Genomic DNA, 21,868 nt, shown 5'->3' on the forward strand with positions numbered 1-21,868 from the left:
GAAACAAGTTCTGATGCTGTTTCTGCCTACATGCAAATGAAACTCAGCAGAGACTTGAGAGAGAGGATCACAGAAGGGAAGGCTGACACTGACAAGCAGGTACCAGCCCTATAATCAGACATGTAATCATATGGGTAGTTGTGCTACCTTGGCTTTAACCAGTCTCAGAGGTGAAAGGTGCAACCTTGCAGTTCACAGCTGGACCCGAAGAGGAAAGATAAGGTAAAAACCCAAAAGGCTTGAAATGCCAATAATTAGAACAACTCTCAAGTGACTGAATGCCTGTAGCAGTAGCATCCTGGAGAGAGTGCTGGAACCTTTCTTCCTGTAGAGCATCAGTTCAAACACAGGTCTTCTTCCAAGGAGTTAGGAGGCATCAGTTAACTCCCAGGGATTAGACAACATGCATCTGCCAACTGGTGCCACTTGAGACGGGAGCACGTCTCTGCACTGAGTGGTCTCCTCTGCTCAGAGCCACGCTGATGGGGCACAGCTCACATGAGGACCCTCACGAGGATGCAAACAGCACAGCACAAGCCAAGCTGAACTTGTATTGGCTCAAAATCACCCAAACAGAAGCCCTCTGTGGCAAGGCAAGCAGGAGCTGAGTGGAGCTGAGCTGGGTTGCTTTGTCCATCTCAATCCCAGCAAGTTGGTTTGTCGTGCTTAGCTTTTCAGTGCTCATTTTTGCCAAGGTCTTTTTTCTGTTTCAGCTTCTGCATGTTTCACAAAGAGATAAAATCCGGAAAGAGAAGGGCCCTGCTCCCTTATGGAGGGAAGATGGACTCCATGCCGCACTGCTGCAGCTGCACGGGAGCTTACAGCTTCCAGACCAGCTTCTCCTCCCCATCCGTCTCCTGGCTGCATCGGCAGGAAGAGAGGCTTTGGCATTGGTGAGAATAGACGACCTTGAAGCGAAACGCTGAAACTTTGCGTGACTAAGTGGATTTACCACAATCTCCGGCATCAGATAAATCTCCACCCCTGGCCCCCAGCCCTCCCCTGCTTCCCTTTCCCACACAGGCTCATCCAGCCTTGCCTCGCTGGCCAGCCCCTGCCCTACTCTCTGCCATTCACCCTTGGGATTTACCTTCACTGCCACCAGCATTTTGTCGTTGGTGGGGCTGAGGTTGTAACACTCTGCCAAGAACACCTTTCCAAAGGCACCTTCTCCCAGCTCCCTCTTCAAAACGATGTCTCTCCTCTTAATATGCTGGACATCTGTCAGAGGGAGGGGAGGAAGAAGGAGAGGGTTGAGGGAAGAATGAATCAGGGTTAATTTAGGGAGTGGAAAACAAGTAATTCAATTTTCTAGCAAGCTGCAAAGGATCTGAAATTGCTGTGCAAAAATATCTACAGGGATCTTTTTACCCACCCACGAAACGCAGCCATCTCTGGGATGGAGCTAGTCTCAAGCAAAACATCTGCAAGGAAAGTACTTGAGGTTTATCATATTTTCATTACAAGCTCACAGCAAGCTTGTCCTCAGGGAGAGGAACCTTTGGGGCAAAATCTGCTACGAAGACCTGAATCTCTTTGGAATGATCCTGGAAATAATTCATCTCCTGCAAGGCATAGCAAAGGTCACATACCTCTGATGCTAGGCCAGGTGAGATTAGAAGGTCCTGTTGAGTTTTGCATTTCAATCGGGATCAGTTTGAACCCAAACTCGGGCAGATTTTTGAGGTTGAGCCTTGGCAAGTCAACGTATTCCTAAGGGAAGGAGAACCACTGACCTCCATGAACCTTAGGGCACTAGCAGGAGCTTGCTGGAAGTGCCGAGCGCTGCCTCGCAGCAAGACTCTGACCCTGCAGCCCTCTCCTGCGCAACTGTTCCATCAGAAGCAAAGTCACCCCAGGATAAAGTCACTGGCACAACAGACAAACTCAACCCATTAGTTTCAATGATCCCTTCCACTGACATCTAGGACAGTGAGGATTGACGGAAAATAGCAACCAAGGTTTCAGGAAGAATCAAAAGAGCAATAGCTATTAATTTAAGAAAGGTACAGAGGACTACGAAGATTGGTCTGCTCAGCTAATAGGGTCATTCGTAAGGCCTAGATCTGCCCAGGTACTAGGCACCTAGAAGGTTAGATAAGTGACTAGCAGGATCTCCACAAACGCTGGGTCATGATTAAATGTCACTGGTTGCTGGGTGAGATTGGGGGTCTCCATACTCTCTTTTGGGGATGACACTAGGACACAGCTACTTTCCACGAAAGCTCTAGGCACCTTTCTGGCATCACAGTGCCCATACAGCTACTCTGGCGATACAAAGAGGAGCATTGTCTGGAGGCACAGTACCCAGAACTTCACCTCTCTACACTGCTCTTCACTGGAGCTTACCAACTCCCTTGAGAACTGTGGCAGCACAGACCACCCCCAGCTTCAGCCTGAAGGTCATGTCAAGGCAGTGAGAGCTACACATTCTTCTCCAGCGGTCAGTGAGTAGAAGTTGATGCATTAGAGATCTCCTCAAAGAGACATTAGATGTGCTTACCCTGAGGCATTCATAACTTGGCCCTACATCTTTTTGCTCACAAACTGAACTGCTTTTGAGTCTTTTCTATCTCCTCCATGTGCCACAGGAGCTGTACAGGTATGCACCCCATAGCTCAGATGCATTTCCCTTGAGGCACTGTAGATGCAGGAGATGGAGGTGACTAACACAGAGTTTCAAACTGGCTGCAAGGAAACATCACTAACAATGATCACAATCTGCCACCAGCTCCTACCATCCAGGCACTTGCATCGACCCAAGGGAGCATATGACCCACAGCAACATAGGTACCACTTCATGCATCAAAAAGCCAATGGATTGGAAGACTAACATCCTAACAGCTTTCATACAATCAAGCTTTTTAATTAGAAGTTCACAGGCAGGTCTAAGGAGCTGCCATCTCTGGCCCTTTTGCTTGTTTGGGAAGATGGATGCTGTAAGATCACATAAGCAATGGGCCTTTAATGAACGATGACTCTATAGAGAATTCCTGTTGACCTTTCCATTTATTATCCAATAGACTGAAAACTGTTAGTTACCAATATTAAGAATATTAGTAACATTAAGGCACAGGATGGTAGGCAAATCCAAAATAACTTTGGTTTTCGACCTGCAGTGACAGCCAGGGAGAACAAATCACATGTGGACTTTGCCTTCTCCAGCTGGTTTAGTTGAATGTTTAAGGAGTATCTTGAGAAATCTGAAATACTATATGTTGAAATGTTAAGTGATGCACTTGGGTGAGGAAAGTCCTAATCTAACAAAAGCTTAAACGGCACCGATTTACTTAATAAAGCAGAGGAAAAGGGTTTTTTCCTCTTGGCAAGCATTTCTATAGCACTCATCACTACAGTACCTAGGATTTACTGTATTGACAAACCGTGTATTTGCATTCTTGGTCTCCTGAAGAGCAGCAGTCAAGAAAGCTGCAGGGAAATGATCTTGTATTAAGAGGAGCCCAAGGACACTTTAAAAAACTCAAAATTCCAACAGAAAAGTAGCAATTGCAATCCGATTGACCCATTTAGTGTGAGATAAAGTTAAAAAGGAAACTGTCTCAGAATAACCAGCGATACTATTTGAGATTATTTACATTTCTCATGAGTAAATGGTAACGCCATGAGAACGGAAGAAAACCTCTCTTTCTGAACTCCCAGGGTTTTGCCTAAAATTTTCATCTCCCAATTCTTCCTCCCAACAACATCTTAATAAATGATCAGACGTTTCTGAGAGCTGGCATCCAGACTGTGTAATTATGTCTACATTATTAAAATAATATCCCATCTGTCTTCAAGACCAGATTTCGCAGTAAGTTGTTAGGGTCACCTGAGAAGCTTCAGGGAAAATTTACATGAAGAATTAAAAGAGATATTGTGGCAGACAGAGTTGAACTGAGGGAGGAGCAATCCTTCTGAGGTAGCAGACTCATGTAGTACTGCTGGATTTAAAGAAAACTTGAATGGTTGTAAAAAAAATTGGTTCATGAAGTTAAGCAGTTTGACAGCAACTGGACAATCTTAATGTAGAGTCAGAAAAGTACTTTTGCTGATCACAATTTCTCTCAACCTCAAATGGCCATAAATTTTGCTTCATAGTACTTTAGGCACAAATGGAATAATAAGTGAGCTATAATAAATTGCTTTTTCACATGCTATAGGCTTAAAATACTGAAGTTTACATCAAATTCTTCCATTCACTCTGAGATCAGCACTATGATTAATTCTACATTACTATTAAATATGGGCTTTAAACATAAAGCAATGACAAACCGCCCCGGCACTGTGCAAACAGCTGTGTTATTGTGCTAACCTTGCATCTCTTCGCCTGTCTGTCCTGGCTGTAACTCATACGGAAGGCCGAGTAGCCATGAAAGATGCTGTGCTGCAAGGGCACCTGAGAGGTTCATCTGCATAAATCTGTTTACCTCCTCCTGGAGAAAGCTGAGCCCTGTCTGATAAACAGCTGGTGTTTATTTGTTTTAGGTAGGCAGTGGTGTGCTAATTTGTCTCGGCTCTGTTGCAGTCAGCCCTGCCGACAAGGTGTGTACAAACTGTCTTCCAGTAAGTACCACTCTCTTCTTTTTTTTTCTCCCTCCTGTACCATTAACTTATAAAAACAAGCCAACAAGACAATTCAAAAGAACCACCTATGCAGGAGCCGCAGCATGACCTGACAGGAAAATAACCAGACTTGACAGCACGATGGGAACTCATTCAAGGCCGTGCTGTATCTACAAGAAGGATGTGAGCACACAACACTGAAGTAATTCCAATTTTAAATGAAACATCTTGCAGTCCTTGTTTTGGGATTACTACGTTGCTGCATGACATAGAAGGAGAGTTGGGCAAACCCCTCACCTTCCTTCTTGTCCATCGAGATTTAACACATGGAGAATGTGTTTCAAGCTCTTGTTCTGAATAACACGTGGACCACATCAGAAAACACCCAGCATGCAGCGGCTTGGAAATGCCCCATGTCTTCAGTTCAATGATGGCAGCATGTGGATGAGCTAGAGCATTAACAAGAGGGTAAGTCTGAGACACTGCACTCGTCTTTACAAATCGTCTCCAGAGCAGAAAGCTTTCCTTTTCTCTGGAAGAGCCAAGGCAGGAGGGCTGCTGCTTTGGATTTGCGATGGGATCTTACCCAATCTCCTCTGAACCTTTTGCAGGATGGCTGGCTTGATCTGTGCTTAAAGTGCACTCAGTCAGAAAAGTGGCTGTCTAAAAACAGCAACTTCTTCCTCCCCCTATTCTCTCCCATGTGCCTTTTAGCCACGTCTGCTCCTTTCCTCGACACAAACATATTCTAATTTGCTAATCTTGCGAACCCAGCGCAGCCATGGGATATAGGGGAAGAAAAGGGAACAAGATTAATTCTGGTTTTCTCATACATCAATCTACCATATCCTGATGGGTCACTTCTGCACTGGCCCCTGGGATAGAGCCTGGAAAAGCCAGAACTTTTTCGTGTAAATCACTCATTCACCAATCTCTTGCACTCATATTGTAGAATCCCTCTTGCTTGTGTCAAGGTCAAGGTAAAAAGACCCCAACTCAACCTCCAAATCCCAGGTACATCATATAGAGCTGGTAACAGACTTTGTGCAATGAAAACATCCTTTTTCTAATAACCACCACATTTCAATCACATGAGCAGAAATTGGGAATTTGCACAGCTACATTTCATGAATCTAATTTCCCAATTATTATCTCATTTCCAAATCAGTCCTGGGGATCGGATGACGATGAGATGGGTTCAGTGACACTGCAAATTCTGCATTTCAGATTCCCATCACAGCCAGCATCCTTAAAACCATGGTTTGATAATACTCTCAAAACCTGGATGCACATGATTTTGTTTGGACATCGACAACTACAGTAGGAGGTAAATGGACAAATCGAACTCCAACCAGGGTAAACCACGAGCAGTGTTAGTACTTAAGTTATAGCAAAATGGAGAACTACTGCTTAAGTTGGATCATTTACATCAGGTCTGAAATTAATTCCTCACATCTCCTTCTTTCAAACTCCTGAACAGTGGTCTGTCTGGTGTTTCTAGTGGGTTTCCTGTCCTTGGACTCTTAATTCGCAAACAACATGTAGCTCACTGGGGAAACAGAGCAAAATTATAGAAAATTCTCCTTTTACTTTTGCCACCCTCTTTATCAGCAGCTTTCCTTTCTAGCTTAGAAAACACCGATATCAATTTTCTGTCAGTTTCTTCTTTTCCTCCACACATGTGGCCCTGTTTTCCCTAGAGGCAAGTCCTTTCCTGCACTTCTCAATCATCAGCTTCTCCCTCCCTTGGCTTTGTCACATCATGGCATTTCTTCTCTCTTTTTCATCTTCTCTATTTCTTGCCCCTCTTGCTGTTCAATCCCTGTTTTAAAAATGATTTCTTTTAGAGATGTTTCTAGGGTGTCCTGATTTGAGTCTGTTCCTGGGCTCTGTAGTAACGGCCTTGATTTTACATAAGCTTCTAAAGCCTCACTTGCATCAACAGCACTTGATAAATGATAAAAACAATGACATTTTTCAGTAATGGCCGAGTCATTGGCTGTAACAACTGATTTATGCCAAAGAATTGTCTCTTATTTCTTTATATGTAAATTGCCCACAAAAACATAGTGAAGTTCTCAGTTAGTCAATATGATTCATTCACTTCTTTCTTGACTCACTGCTGAAATAATTCTTATGAATAAACCCTGCATAGCTTCTCTGCTCCATGACAATTAAAATCAAGTAAACGAAGCTTACAATTTACACTGGAACTCTTGTCATTAAGACATGTAGCTACCAAACAGAGTGCCTTTCATGTCAGGCAGTCAATTGCAACCTGAATGTCAACCAAACATGTTGATGAGTTACTCGATGTATCTGATCAGAGCAAAGCGTGCACATCAGGTAGGACCAGATCAAAAAACCTTGCTGCTGGAGGGCTGATAAGTCATTCTCTCATAGACTTGTCTCATAGTGAGAGAAGATAATGCATAGGCTAGCTGTGCAGTCTGATTCTCCCTCCTGGCCTGGTGCAAATCCATCAAAGTCAATGAAGGATATTGATTTCAGTCATGGACTGTTGTGAAGTACACGTAAACAAAGGGAGAATCAGTCCCGCATCATTTAAAAAAATGGAAACATAAACAGGCTGTTTCTTATCTCTGTATGCACTCCAAGGAGGTAGCCCTCCACTTCTGGTGGCTTCTCTCCCAGCTCTGACATGAGCCACCTCTGGGAAAAGGCCCGGATACATGCTTCAGCAGCTCGGCACTGCACCCAGACACTGGTTCTTTGCCAAGTTCCTCTGTTAAGGCACCCTTCAAGGACTTAGATTCAAAACAGTTGTGATCATAAGCACCAAGCAGTTCTGAAAGTCCTTTCAAAAAGACCCCAAATCATGGTTTATGTAAAGCATATCTGAATCTCTGGGAATTTGGTAGAGCAGGCACAGTCCTTGGCTGAGCCACCTGGGCTCCAACACATGGGTGCACCAAGGTCCTTCCCACTCCCTTTTTTGCAGACCCTGTGGACAAGACCACTTTGCTCAGACCTTTCTCTTCACTTTGGGGACAGTATTTCAATCTTACTAATTCTACATGACAGCTCTCAGCCATTTGTTTGTGTCCATGCAGCGAAATGTATAGAGAGAGACTAGCTCGTATCTTCCATCCATCTCTCCTCTGGCCTTGATGGAAACATCTTGAAACGCAAAGGATACTCTCCCTTTTACCATGTTACCCCTCCCTTTGCATCCCTTCTCAGGCTTTCGGATCTCTGGAAAACCAATATATGTAATTGGCTTCACAGCCTCTCTTCAGACTGTTTCTCATCTCCTGTACCTTACCAAGACGCTGGCAACCTGCTCCCAGGCAGCCCCTGGTGCCTGACTATATATTACGTTATCAAACAGTCGTGATGATACTCCTTCATAAAGACCTTAAAAGACAACTACTTTATGCTTCTGCAGTTCCTTGCATTTTCTTACCACTCCCTTCATTCCTTGGGAGCAGCTGCAAGGCACAAGTGCAGATCCCAGACATGAAGGAGGCATTATTGCCCAGCTGACCCAGCAGACCCAGAGCTCGTGCACTACGTGCTGCTAAATGGACCTTGGTAACAAATACCAGGCTTTGATGCATTTGTCTGGACAATCTGGGCTAAAATAATTATCCAGGAATACGAATCTGCACCAGGAGCTGACATTCAGCGTAATCAAGCTCAACAAAATGGGAGAACTGAAGAGCAACCTCTTCTGCAAGCCAGATCTCTGATGCTTTGAAAATACCTTACATCCACCACTTCCAAGCATACCTCTATCAATCAGGACATCATCAGCTCCTCTGACTTCTGCCATTGCAATAGCAGGTGGAGAGGAAGCCCTGACCCAAAGGGCTGCCTTTCAGTCATCAGCTAACTCCTGCCAGCCTTGATGCGAGGGAGAGCTGCGTTTCTGCAAAACAGCCCTAAGGCTCCACAGAGTGATTTGATTAGAGGCACGGAGTGACTGGATTAGCACCCGCTGAGCTGCCGTAACTTGAGCTGCTGCATCTCCGCTGCAGCACCAGCTCCGATATCAGCTGCACAGCAACCGCCAACAACGATGGTCTACGTGTAGAGTGGTCTCAGAGCTAAAGGTAAGTGTAAAAGGAGCATGTGTGTGTGTGTAAAGATGTGATAGAAAGGCAAAGTACAACCACTCTTTGAACCAACAACTCATGAGATGTAAGCCCAGAGCCTGCCAGACTCCCTCACCACATCACCCTGAAAACCACTTGGAAGCAGGTGACATTACCTGGTGTGACATACCTGCAAAGTTTAAACCTAAACCAACGCAAATTCTCATTTTCTTAATGAAAAAATTCTGGAAAATAATAATGTTAGAACACACTTGGCACCACCCCACAAACACTTTTAAAGCCAAAACTTCTGTCCCAGCTTAAACCTGGGTCCTATAAAAACAAAACATGGTTTCAACCTCTACTCATCATTTCAGTCCCATAAATCTGAGTACTAACCACATAGTAGTTACTTTATGAAGAGAGAGATATAAAGTGTCCCATGGCTACTGGGTGCTGAACAGCCTCAGCTGGCATGCGCAACACCGCAGAGTCCTACAGAAGCACAACCATCTGGGGAGATCCCAAAGCAAAGGAATTACAGCAAGAGGAAGGCTCCTGCACATCACTCCCCAGCAAATGTTTGACAATGACTACGGCAACAAAGAAAGGAAACCTCCAGCACGTCTGGGCCTTGCACAGAACAAGGCTCTTGCCTTTAAGAGAGTATCCTTAAGATTTGCAACGTACTGAAATTACTCAAGCATATATCAACAGGACCCTTCCTTGATCCGACAAGGTAAATCCCTTCACCTATGGTTGTCAATAGTTAAAATGTCCTCTAGTATGGAGACCTGGAAGACTTCCCGAAAGAAATCTAATGCTTTCAAGGCTCCCTGCACCGGCTGGGGTTGGGGTTAGGGAGCAGGCATGCAACTGTAAGCGGGTTCTCAGTTGTGCCCAACCCAGTCTCTGCCTCTGCCCAACCTGCTTGTGCCCAAGGCACATGCCAAGATCCTCTCAGGTTAGGACAGACACCCTGGTCCTCCTTGCTGCTGTCACCTCTACAAAGCCTGACCGCAGGTTCACATCGTGCCCACCCATGCCTCTGTACATGCACCAACTCCTACTTAGCTGGCTCCCAAGGGAACACGAACCGCTGCTGATGGGACCAAAACCTTAACATTCCAGACAAAAGTCTTATAAACCAACCAATGATTCCTATCACCTCCTACCCCTTCTCAAATAATTTCTGGCTGACGCTAGGCTGCAAAGCCAAACTGCCTCCCCAGCTTCAGCAGTCTGTCTCCTTAGACATCCAGCACCAACTTCACACCCTGAAGGGACACTCAGGTTCTGCCTTTTGTATACAAGGATTAACTACACACCTGGGCTCTTCTGAGGAGGAAGACTAAGTCCGTCAGGAGACAGGTAGAGGAGGGTCCAGAGTGGGCTACAGAGGTCTTTGCATTGGGTGAAATGCCTCAGAGCACCATGGCAAATTATCATAAAAGCGACCTTACACAAAGCGTCGTCCTCACCAACTCACTTGTACATTCCAGCAGCTCTCGGAAACAGAGATTGGGATTCTTGGCAGGGTGGGAGGAAAAGGAAAAGAGAGAGCGGAATGGAGTCTTTCTGGGGAACGTGTTTTCTTTCCACCAGTCAGGCCCCTAGGTCCCCTGCTGCCAAAGCACTCAGAATAAAACATTAATTCAATACCACACATTTAATTACACATTATTTGAAAGCGAATTTATTTAACGGAGGAAAATAGTCTTCAGAGAGCATCTGCCTCCCTCAGACTCATGCGTCTGCAGGGAGGGGGCTTGGAGAGGAGAGAAGAGGAATAATGGTTTGTTTTACATCAGCAGCTATTGCTGTTCAGTTCCCCCTTTCAAAAGGGGAGATTTTAAAGAGATAGAGTTGTGTTTTGCAGGAACTTACCAGCTGATTTGATTTTCCAACTAGTTTTCACTTGATTGGAAAGCGCTGCTGCAGACAGATATCGCTTGTCTTTCTTCTTTATTATTTTTCCAACGGAAGGGAGGGATTACTGGTGGAGGGACGGAGAAGGATTGGCTGCCCCTCGAGGGACCATGCAGTAGTCAGATTTCAGGCTTAAGGCTTTAACAACGAGTAATCAGACACTTAACAGCATCCTATTGCTGAGATGGATAATCGTAAGAAAGCTGGAAGCGACCAGGTCTCAGCGGCAGCCTCACAGCCTTGAGACTGTCTCCCAGCAGGAACGCAGAGGCTTACCTTCTGCCTCTGAGGTCTCAGAGGCTCTTGGCTATCAGCTCCCCCAGCCTGTGAGTTCATTGCCATGGCTGTACCTGCTCCAGCAGGGCCAGAAGCCCAGCAGTGCCTGCTTTCAGGCAGCGCCGAGCCTCGTATTTCCCCCATCAAAGCTCCACTGCAGAGAGATGGGGACCTACTCCAGTACCTGGCTCAGGCAGCAGCCCCTCCTCGGCTGCGTGTGGATCATGCTGAGCTGCTGCAAGGCCAGGAAAAAGCTCCCGGGTCCTTTGTAGGAAGGAGTTTGCTCTCAGTAAACAGCCCGAGCTTTCGCATTTGCTGTCCTCTGGGTTTTGGCACTCGTGCAACGTCCCAGCAGGAGGGTGTCACTCAGGGCTGGGTTAATTGGTTCATGAGCCTTTCTCCCAACCCTCATCCCTGCTCTGGGTCTTCCTCCCACTCCTTAATTTGGGATTAGCATCAAAAAACTCTCTCATCTCTGCAACAGCCTTGATTAGACTGCAATCCCCAAACAGAGAGACAGGCAGATATGAAAGCATGTTGTGCATCACCACAGCTAGAACCCAGTGCTCCTGGCAACAGGACAGCTCAGCCCAGCTAGTACTTACCCCCACACTGGGGTACGCCTCTGACCAACAGACATTCCGTGGTCAAGCTATTGCCCTTTTCAGCCTCACCAGCCAGATTCTGGTGGTGCCATCCCAGTCCAAGCAGTCAACCTCAAAGCCATGCTGCAGTTTGCTTGCACATCCAGGCAGATATTGCAGCACTGGGTTCAGGTCACAGTGTTAAGTTTTTCCTTGCAATTTTGAGGATTTAAGGGGGTTTGATACTACTGCTCCAACATTGTTCAGTTTCTAGTTTGAGGGATCTAGCCACAGGTATATGCTGCTTCTGCCTAGTCCAACTCTGCTGTCATTGTCTTCCTAATGGCTTCTGATCTTAATGCGCCCCCACCATAAATGTTAAAAAATTCCACATATATCGAATATGTTCTGGGGATTATGTGATTATCAGAAGGGTGGCATGAAAGAAAGAGGTACAGTTTGGAAGTGGTTTGAGTGCCAAACCACAGCTGTGGTCCCTAGTGCAGAACCCACTCTAAGTAAAAGAGTAAGAGTAAGAGTAAGAGTAAGAGTAAGAGTAAGAGTAAGAGTAAGAGTAAGAGTAAGAGTAAGAGTAAGAGTAAGAGTAAGAGTAAGAACTGGCCCCAAAGTTGGGTGCAAGATGAAGAAGTATTTTTAGAAGAAGCACAGTTCCCTCCAGATGTGGAAGTGCGAAAAGACTTTTAGAAAAACACTTTGTGACAGAATTTCTGGACTGTCTCAAAGCAGGAAATTTGTTGGGAAGGCCTGGTCTTCTGCATTTTCCAGCTAGAGCTCTTGGCAGGTTGGAAATGCTTCCGATTGTTGCCAGCCTCGCCATCATCACAAAGGAAAATGACAATTTTGGACAAAACATAGCATCTTCTGCTTTTTTTTCCTTTTCGTTTTGCTTCTGTGATCTCTGCGTACCTATGTCTTTTCTTGCCCCGTGCCCAGTCATTCTCCCATCAACAACTTTCTTTGGTGGTCATGAAACAAGTGGCTCACGCAGCCAAACTCACGGAACAAGAAAATTCCAGAAGTGAGGCCATATGGAGTGAAAACATGAGGTGTTGAAAGATAGATCTCAGGCTCAAGTTATGATTTCATTAGAAAGCCTCTCTCCAATTTGCCCAATTTCCATCTTTCCCCTTCCTTCCCACCTCCTCTGACTCCCTTTCTCAGATGACTAACACAGGAGGTGAGCTTACATCTATGGCTTGATGAGGTGTTCCCTCAGACTCATGTTTTCCTAACACCCTGAACGGACCTTGCTCCATCTTTGTTTCTGCCTGAGGTTTCCTTGGCTTTCTCCCTACTTGTTCTGTCCGCACAACCTCATCCCTTTTTTCATCTTGCCAACTTCTCCTGCAGAAGGAAACCCTGAAGGAGGAGTAATGTGAGACAGCTCTGCCTGCTGGGCTCTAAAATTACTGTGGTTTGGGTGATTTCGACGATTGTTATGAGGCAGCAAATTACGCAGAGAGGAATAAAGAGAAGGACGGATTGTACAAAGGAATTAGCTAATCTGATGGGGATAGCAGCTGCTCCCCGTTCAGCTCTCCAGGTCTGTGCGTAGTTGGGGCTTCCTGTACTCCTTTGGTCTATGTCTGAGTCCCAAGTAGGATGCAATGAATATTGGGCTGGTACTCCTGTGATGCTTCACACAAAGAGAAATCCACCTTTCCTTTCAGGTCCTCCTCACTGCTGAAAAATAAGCAGGGTAATGGCAGAGTCCATCCTGCACAAGAGAACCTTTGAAAGGCAGCGGCTTGGCCATGCATCGACTCTGGAGCGTCTCCACTCCAACTTGTTCCACAGACACTGGCTGAGTGGACACACTGTCATGCCAACACCATCTTCCTCTCCTTGGCAGAAACAGAACGCTTTGAGGAGTGAGAAGTGAACTAGAAAAAGTTCTCCTTGGACAAGGCTTTGGAAATCCCTCATCACCAGGAGTTCAGGACTATTTAAAGAACATCATACTCTTTTTAAGACGCTGCCCTTCCTTCCCTGATGGTACTGCTTTATCACATCTCTGTTGTGTCCTGCCTTTATTATGATTATAAATGAGAATCCGTCTGGGTTTATTGTCCCTGACACTCTCCCAGCTTGGGGAGAACACGGGGTAATAAACCACTGTATATTTGTCCATTTGTCTGTCTGTTGTCTTTCAGCGATGTCTCACGCCAGATGGTTGGGGTGAATTTTCACAGAAAAACATCACAAACTTCACTGCATGCAAGGGGGAAAAAAATCCTACAGTTTTCTCCTGTGGCAAAACATCAGTGCCTGCACCAGGGGAAAAATACCCAGTTAATTCTTCTTAAAGGCCCTGGTGAGACTTGAGAAAACATTCTGCAGTGCTGGTAGCCTCAGAAGACATGATTAATTGCAGATGGTGAAAAGGTGCATGTTCAGCTTTAACCGAACTATGTGTGAGGACTGGATGATTTCTAAATTGGTATTCAAGACACATGGGGAAGGCAACCTACTAGGATCTTCGGCTACACAACCAAGATATTATATACACACTTTTTTATATATATATATCATATAGGGCTTAACAGTTTAAATTTAAATGTGTATACTGGAGTTTTACAGCAAGAATGTACTGCTAGTGGAAAGGACTAAAATGAGCAAGATTGCTGAGAAAGGAGGGAAAGGGAAATAACGTTTTGCAGTTATCTGAGGATGCACAGGCATAAAAAGGACCTCTCAAAGCTGGCAACAGCAATTTGCAGATTAATATATGTGGGTGATGCTGCAGAGCATAGCGTGGGGTATAACGGTGGAAAGATCTCCGATATGTCATTAGCTGTTTCTCCTCGCTAGCCTAGGACAGGTCTCATTTCATCAGAAAACATCTTGAACAACAGGGTATCTGTTGCTTTCCTGAATTGTCTTAATTGGAGGGCCAGCATCAGATATTGGGATGGTAACATGGAAAAATCAGAGGCCAGTTTCCATTAATCTAATCCATCAGTCTGCCTGCAAATCCTGTTTCATTATTGCAATCTGAGCTTGGAAAGTGACCCCAAATTCAGCTTGTATTATAAAGGTCACCTTGATGTCTTTTCTTTATCAGTCAGAGTTTAAATCAAGTCTCTTAACCTTTTCCCAGGGTAGAGATTTTTCAAGCAGGTAATGGGGAAACCTACCCAGATCAATATCTGAGTGCACATGAGCACCCAAAGTTCAAAACTTCACTCAGACTTCTTGCATTTAGACAGCCAGGCTGCAAACAAAGCTCACGTCAAGTCATCCAAGGCCTCCAGAGTAGAAACTGGAATTGTAGAGAAAGTAGACAAAATTTAAAAAGAATGAAGGAAAGAATAATTACCGAGCTGTTCAAAATCACATCTTCATCTCTGGAAGGAGTTCAATGAAGGAGAAAGTTCCTATGCTGTCCAGTTTGCTTCATTTATCCTTTCTTCTTAGATAGTGCTGTGTCTCTGTTGCATAAATCGCAGTCTCCCCATGCCACGTCTCCTTCAGCGTGGGTGTATTCCCAGTGCTGCTTACGGTAGTGCAGGAGGATCAAAGAGGTCTTCTTTCTCTCTCTGGTTCTCTTCTCTCGCTTGGGATTCCTCTCTCAGACACCTCCCCAATCAAGAGAGGCACTGGACACGTTTGGGACCTTGGCCATAGTTAGCACTGGTGAAAAATCACTCACGTCCATGGTGTTACAGCAGGGACGAGTCTGGCTCCTGCTTTCAGTGTTTCCTTGCGGGTCGTTAGCAGACATTACGAAAAACACAGATGATTAAGACTGACTGAGGACACATCACTTTCAACCTCTTTCCAATTGGAAGCACTTTTGGCAATAGCTCCTCTCTGTCTCATGCTCTTAGGGCAGATTTCCACACAGGCTTTTATGTTAAATCCTACACCAGTGCTCCTACTGCCTGCCATTAATCTCTGACACTGGGCCTTGTCAAATACTTGCCGAAAATCTCAGTGTGCTTTATCCACTGAATTTCCCTTATATATAGTGGCAGTTAGCTCCTGGGGTAACACCAGCAGATTAGTTGAGTGTGACCTCCCACTATTTCAAGCCACATAAGTTTGGCCTTCATGGAGTGTTGCTTTTCCAGGTGTTGTTCCACAACATTTCTAAAAGTTTAAGAAGATTTCCAAGAATTTCCCAGAGCAAATATTAAACTGACCAGTCTGTCTCTTGTCCCCTTTACGTCCACCACCTTCCAACTCTCATCCATCTACCCCATTTTAGACAGGTAATTTAAAATGTTAGTGAAGAGCTCGGCGATTCGTGTGCATGCCCACACTTGTGTACGTTACAGGACGTGCCCTCCATCTGCAGAGGATGCTCACCTTGTCCTGTGCCCTTCAACAGCTGGCCACTGATACAGGGAGATCTTTCTCTTCATCCTCTATAAAGTTGGATGCAATTTTGGCAGATGAAAAATATTTAATAATCCTTCTCTCCTCTTATCACTGATATAAGCTGGCTTTTGTTCTCTGTTGCCAGTCTATGTTCTTCATATATCACTCTCAAGATAAGCACCTTCTCCTCCATATCCTCCGTACCAGCTCACTGTTCTCCTCAAAACTCCAAACCCCTCCTTGCCGTGAGGCCAGTTCCATTGTCTTTCAGAGACACTTATGTGCAAAAGCACCTCGCTGTCTGAAATACACCCTCAGCATCCCACACGGCTGCTGCTTTCCATCCCCCCTTTTTTTTTTTCACCTGCTTCTTCCTCCCCTCTCCTTTCACTGAGATACTTCAGCATTGCCTCACCACGGTGTCTCTCTCTTGCTTAGCCAGCCTGGCGTACGTCAGTCCTTTCATCCCTTCTTTTATTGTCTTTATTTTTACTGGATGGAATGTTTAGGACACCCTTCCCGGCTGTATCCTAAAGACCTGCCTTAAAGCCCAGCCAGGGTTTTCCGACTCATTTTGCACTCCCTGTAAGCCCGCTTGCTGAGAGGCCACTGGTTTTGTACGGCCACCCTTTCTGCAGACCCTCCTCAGCACTTCACCTCTGCAGGGAATATAATCACAGCATCCTAGATGCTCTTCAAGTTCAAGTGTATTTATTGCGGCTGCTCAATTTCCTTTAATCCGTCATTTCTCCTTCTCCTCCCCCCATGATTGCCTTCTTTCTCACTGAACTCTAAGAGCACTGAAGGAGGTTTTTACCTCCGGCCATCGCTGCCGGCTCCGGCCCCATCCCCATCCCCATCCCTGCACTGACTCACAGCGGGTGCCTCATGCACTGATTATCGCTCATTACCCGTGTGGCTTAACGAACGTGCTGGGCCCTTTGCAAACAAGTGCAAACGGCACGGACAGCAACGCTCCCACCGCTGACCCCTTGGGACTAATTGAGGGAGAGAAGACAACACTTTCATGCACAAATTGCCTGTATCGTCAGCACCGAGATGGAAATAAAGACCGAGAAACTCTCCCAGGCCTGTCTGAGAGGAGGAAACCTCAACGACAGAGAGTGCCCATGTCTGCCAGAGTCTTGTAAAACAACGTACTTCTCGGGGGAGGATCGAACTATGGTTTTGTGCAGAGAATGCATGTCCCTGCGATGACAAGGTTGAGCATAAAACCACAAACATCCCTTCTGAGCTGGAGCTGACGCAGCTGGAGGAGCCCCAGTTGATATGAGAGACATCAACACGCCTGCCTGTACGTTCAGCTGGGTGAGCACGCACACACCCCGAGGTTTAATTGGGGTATTAATGTATTAAAGCACTGACACAAACAAACAGCGACTGCTTTCATAAGCTACAAAATCCTTGAGTACATTGTAATTAGCTGGGCTTGTTAAACCACTTAATAAGCAATAGATAGTGTGTGTCTGATGCCCCGCGCCTTGGCTCAGTGGGAAAGACAGGCAAGTGCTTAAATACGAAAAGTTCAGTTCTTAGGTGAACCCATAAGAAATATCTTTTCATTCCCTGTCATAGGGAGCTTCTGCTCTGGGCAGACATAGCTGAGACCAGTGGCCAGGGTCACAGTTTTCTCTGGTCACTGTTCCCGTACTTCCCCTGGCGTCCTGTACCCTGTCCAGCCATGCATTCCCATGTGCTTCTGTATGAACTGCAATAGCCTGCAGAAGGCAACACACCTGCCTCAGTTTCCCTTCCTGAAAACGGCCTCCAAACTACACCCTTAGCCAGTCATACTGACTATTGATCGCAAAAGTGCTCTAAAAACCTTCAAATAGGACAGATACAGAAAAAGGGAAGCAACACAGCAGGACAAAACATCATGTAGACAGCATTTCTCAGCAGATCCCAGAGCTTTACAAACTAACTGTAGATTCACAGGAGTCCTTTCTCCTTTACAGTCCTGTCCTCTCAACACAACAATTTCACAGGAGCAATCTCACCCTTCAGCCCTGACTGGAAGAGGTTGGGGGGAGATGCATTTCCTTGTGCTTACCTAGGCCCTTCATCTGGGGACCAAACCTGGAACTTGTTGGAAAAGAGGCTGTATGAAGCTCCCTGAGGATATGCCCGATACAGTTAGAGAAGAGGAAAGAGCTGCCACGTGCTCACCCCATGACCAGACAGCTTCCAGGCTGCGTCTGGTGGTTTCCAAGAAAAGGTGGGAAGGGCTGGCACTGGGAATGTGGGCAAGGATGCATCATGTTGGACATGGAGGGAGTTTACCTTTTCAAATGTTGGGCTTCTTTTCTTGTGACATCTCATCTTCTTTATATTCCGGGGAGGAAATACCTGGTTTCTGAACCAGCTAACTAAGGAGTGTGAAGCATATGGCTGTATCTTAGAGTTCAGTATGTTGATTTGTATGGGGTAAGGAGAAGGGAATATAGTCATATAAATCCATATGACACAGTGATACTGCCACAACTTTCACCAGCTCACAAAGTGGACTGAAGTAGCAAGAGATAGGAAAAGGAAACCATTCAAAATACAGCTCAAAAGCTTTGTCCAGCAAGTCACTACCAGGAGTCATGCTGTGATCGCCCTTTTCCCACTTGCTGAGGGGTCCAAGGAAAGGGCAAAAGTCAGGACGAACACAATCAGAGCAGGTGAGACATCTCCAGAGTCACTCAGCATCCTTGAATGTGGAATGGGCAGGCAGTGCCTTAATATTATCCCAAAGTCCAGCTTGCACCCACAACAATACCACCAATCCACACGCTCCCGCGCAGTCCAGCTGGCCACCCAGCACCCGACTCCACTTTCCCCAGCACATCCCCACGCACAGCAGCAGCTTTCAGAGAGCGGGCAGAGAAGCTCCCTCAAACACCGCCTCCACCCAAGTCCACCACAGACACTCGCAGCTCTGCAGCTATTCCTAGATCCCAATTGGATTCTTCTTTTCATCTTTGTTCTGCCTCCTGTTCTAGTGCTGAACCCCAGGCCTGCTGCCTTGGAGCTTCCTCCAAATGCTGCATTCATCCATTTTTAAAGGTGACCTTCCAACTTTAAAGGAAGTTAGCGAGCCTCACTGTCTTCATTTGCCCTCTCCTTCTTTTCAACCTGCTCTTTATTATGAATTAAAAAGAGGCCTGAAAGGTTTCTCTATTAAAAAATAAAATCTTTAGAAAGAGCATGTTTCCAGATCATTTCTCTCCCGATTTTACAGCAGCCTTCTTGGGTGTTGCGGTGTTTGCTGCGAACTATCAACCATTGGCTCTGATGGTGAAACCTGCTAGGGTGTTTGGCCTCCTCCCATCCCCACGGACACTTGTGATCCCCACCCCACTGCTGATGTCCCCCTCCCTCCTGCTGTCGCTGCTGTTTGGCAAAGCAGTGCCCCAAAATGTTCTGGGTGAAAAGCAACCTTTGAGGAAGCAGGGGTGGAAGTGGGGTTATTTTTGACTTGGATCATACTGGACATCTGGGTTACACTGTGGCCTCATAAGCTCTTGTGTTGGCACAAATGAAGAGCAGCAAATAAATGAAGTTCTCTTTATCTCACCTTACTGCCAAAGCTGCATCTTACAAACCCTGGGGCCACATAGCAATGGAATGGGAAGGTGTCTCCAGCCCTTAGCAATAATAATATTACTTTTGCCAATGAATTGGTCACAGTAATTAAAAAGGCAGTAACAAAGCAACATGATATTTTCCTGCCATTGTGGTACAACATTTTTCTATTTAATCAGGACAGGCAGGACCTGAATTTTTACTGCAATACAACCAAAATAAGAAAGAAAACTGTGATTTTATAAAACGAAAGCTCAACTTCCAGGCCTTCTCTTAGATTACAAAATCAAACAAACAAACAAAAAAAACCACAAACAAAAAACAACCAACCGACCAATCTCTCTTTCACCAGTGTTTTCACTGTTTTGACTATGAGTTCTGGTGGTATTCAGACTGGTTATATTGAATATTTCTTTTTGCCAAGAGATCAGGACAGCACAGTCCAGTGCCATGCAGCCACGCTCTGGATTTAGTCATCGGTGTCAGCCTCCATCCCTGAAACCACAGACATTTTCTGCGCTATGGACATCTGGCTGCCAGGAGCAAGGCTGACACCCACAAACTCACTTCATGCTGACCACCAAATGACCACAAATGAGCAGGAGCCCTTATTCACAGCTGGCTTGTGCCACACCAAGCCTGGAAGTGCCCAGCTCCATCAGAAAGCAGCCAGCTCCCTTCCAAACCACTAAGTTACATTTTCCTCTGCCAGTTCGGCAGATTCAGTGTTAACCCTTCAACCCTGCTTGACCTCAGAGCATACCCAGGACTCTTTCATTCCCCACCCAAGCCAACATGTCCATGCTTTTCCCAGCAGCCCCACTGGGCTCTCACACGCTTACTATGATGTACTCTTTACTCCTTTAAAGGCCAACCATCAAGCTGCACAACAAGGGACGAAGCTGATTAGGTTCTTGCTACAATTACCTACTGAAAGTAGGAGAGTACTTTGAGTTTTTAGGATAAAAGAGGCCTTTCCAAAGCAAAAGCAGGATTGCAAAAAGAACGTGCTACCAGGTCAAGATTTCGTATGATAAATAATGGACGGTTCCTCGCCTCACACCCTCAGCCTTTCCTTAGCTCTGATGCTCGGTTTCATCTTTAGGCGATGAATTATTCATGAAGCCTTAAAATATATATAATCTATATCTCCTAGAACAAAGAGTCTTTATTCAGAGAGTTGTGAGGGAGTGGGGTGCAGCATGTGCGATGCCTGTACTTGGGCTAGGATGTCCCTTGGGAAAGGACCCTCATGGCTCCCTGCTTCTTTCCATACCCAGAAGCTGTTCTGAGCTTGAAGCTCAGCTCTGCAGGAGACCCCAGCCCAGTCTCTACGACACAGAGACGTGCTTGCAGCTGAGGGTCTCAAGAATTGCTTTCTTGAATCACATCCAGGACCAACTCAGAGCCAGGCTCTTCTCATCCATACCTGGCAGCCGGAGTGTACAAACACCACTAGTGCACTGCGGGGGACTTAAATCATTTATGCAGGATTACAGATGGGGAAACTGCAGCAAAAACTTACCTCCATGTCACAGCCTAATCCAGTTCTCTGCCTTGAGCAGTAGATCACACTTAATTATTGTGTCTTTTCCGTTGGAAATTCAGGACCACCTTTCCACCATCAATATTTGATTCCTACTGCGCATACAAACACAAACATACACACATCCCTGCACCATGATCAGCAAACATCTACTTACTTCTCCAGACAAGAACATCACTTCAGGCAATTCCAAGGATCTTATTTCAAAGTAATCTCTTTTCCAAACGAAGAGATGGCCATCCTCTGATGTCCTGTTGGGGAACCTAAGCATAGGTCTGGGTAAGATCTGGTGAAAGCTCCAAGCCCATGAGGATCTGTCCTTACTCAGAAGGGAGCACAGGCAAAAGCACAGACAAGAGACGGAGAGGTCTCAAACAGGGCAGGCTTGGCAGCAATGTCCTTCATGGCTCGTGTCCAGAAAGCTGTGGGATGCCTCCCTCCCCATGCTAGAAGGCCAATAGCCCAGGTAGTCAGCAAACCTGAGCTTCACAGTGTCGTAAACTAATGGCACAGACATGCTTCAAAAGGTTGAACCATCCTTTCAAGGGATCACTCAGCAGCCCGTTCATTTTCAGTGGTTCTTTCAGGGTCAAAGAACCAGGTTTCAGCCTACGCTGAATCTACAGCTCATGGTCACATTTTCTTGCTCTTTGGAGTCTTAGAGATCTTCTTCCTTAGAAGGGACATTGTCAATCCTTACCCATTGGGTGTATCTGATGATATCTTTTATGCTCAGAAGTCTTCTTTATTTCCTAAGAATGACTCTGTTTTTTTGGTGAGAGATATTCTTCTTCCTTTGTAAGACTGCTATTGATATCAATCTGCTCATTTTCTTTGAGGCTTAGGCCAGCACCACTGAATCCAGGGAAGGAATTTGGCACAAGATTAGATACTTCACATATTACAGTCATGCAGAGGAGCTTAAGGACCTACACAGAACAGTACCCATCTCCCAGGAGTCCCCTCTAAGGTTAACA

General features: G+C 45.7%; 1 protein-coding gene across 5 annotated transcripts in view; it reads right to left on the minus strand.

Annotated features, from left to right (window-relative positions):
• The window catches only part of NTRK3 (neurotrophic receptor tyrosine kinase 3), a 209,968-nt gene that overhangs the window by 41,660 nt on the left and 146,440 nt on the right, over positions 1–21,868 (minus strand). For all 5 annotated transcript variants that reach the window (XM_086619990.1, XM_086619989.1, XM_086619988.1 and 2 more), the window contains one exon: positions 1,091–1,221. In XM_086619990.1, the coding sequence (XP_086476116.1) occupies positions 1,091–1,221 (131 nt within the window). The remainder of the gene's footprint in view (positions 1–1,090; positions 1,222–21,868) is intronic.

Source organism: Tauraco erythrolophus, chromosome 14 (genome assembly GCF_009769465.1).
Source record: "Tauraco erythrolophus isolate bTauEry1 chromosome 14, bTauEry1.pri, whole genome shotgun sequence".
NCBI classification, from domain to species: Eukaryota; Metazoa; Chordata; class Aves; order Musophagiformes; family Musophagidae; genus Tauraco; species Tauraco erythrolophus.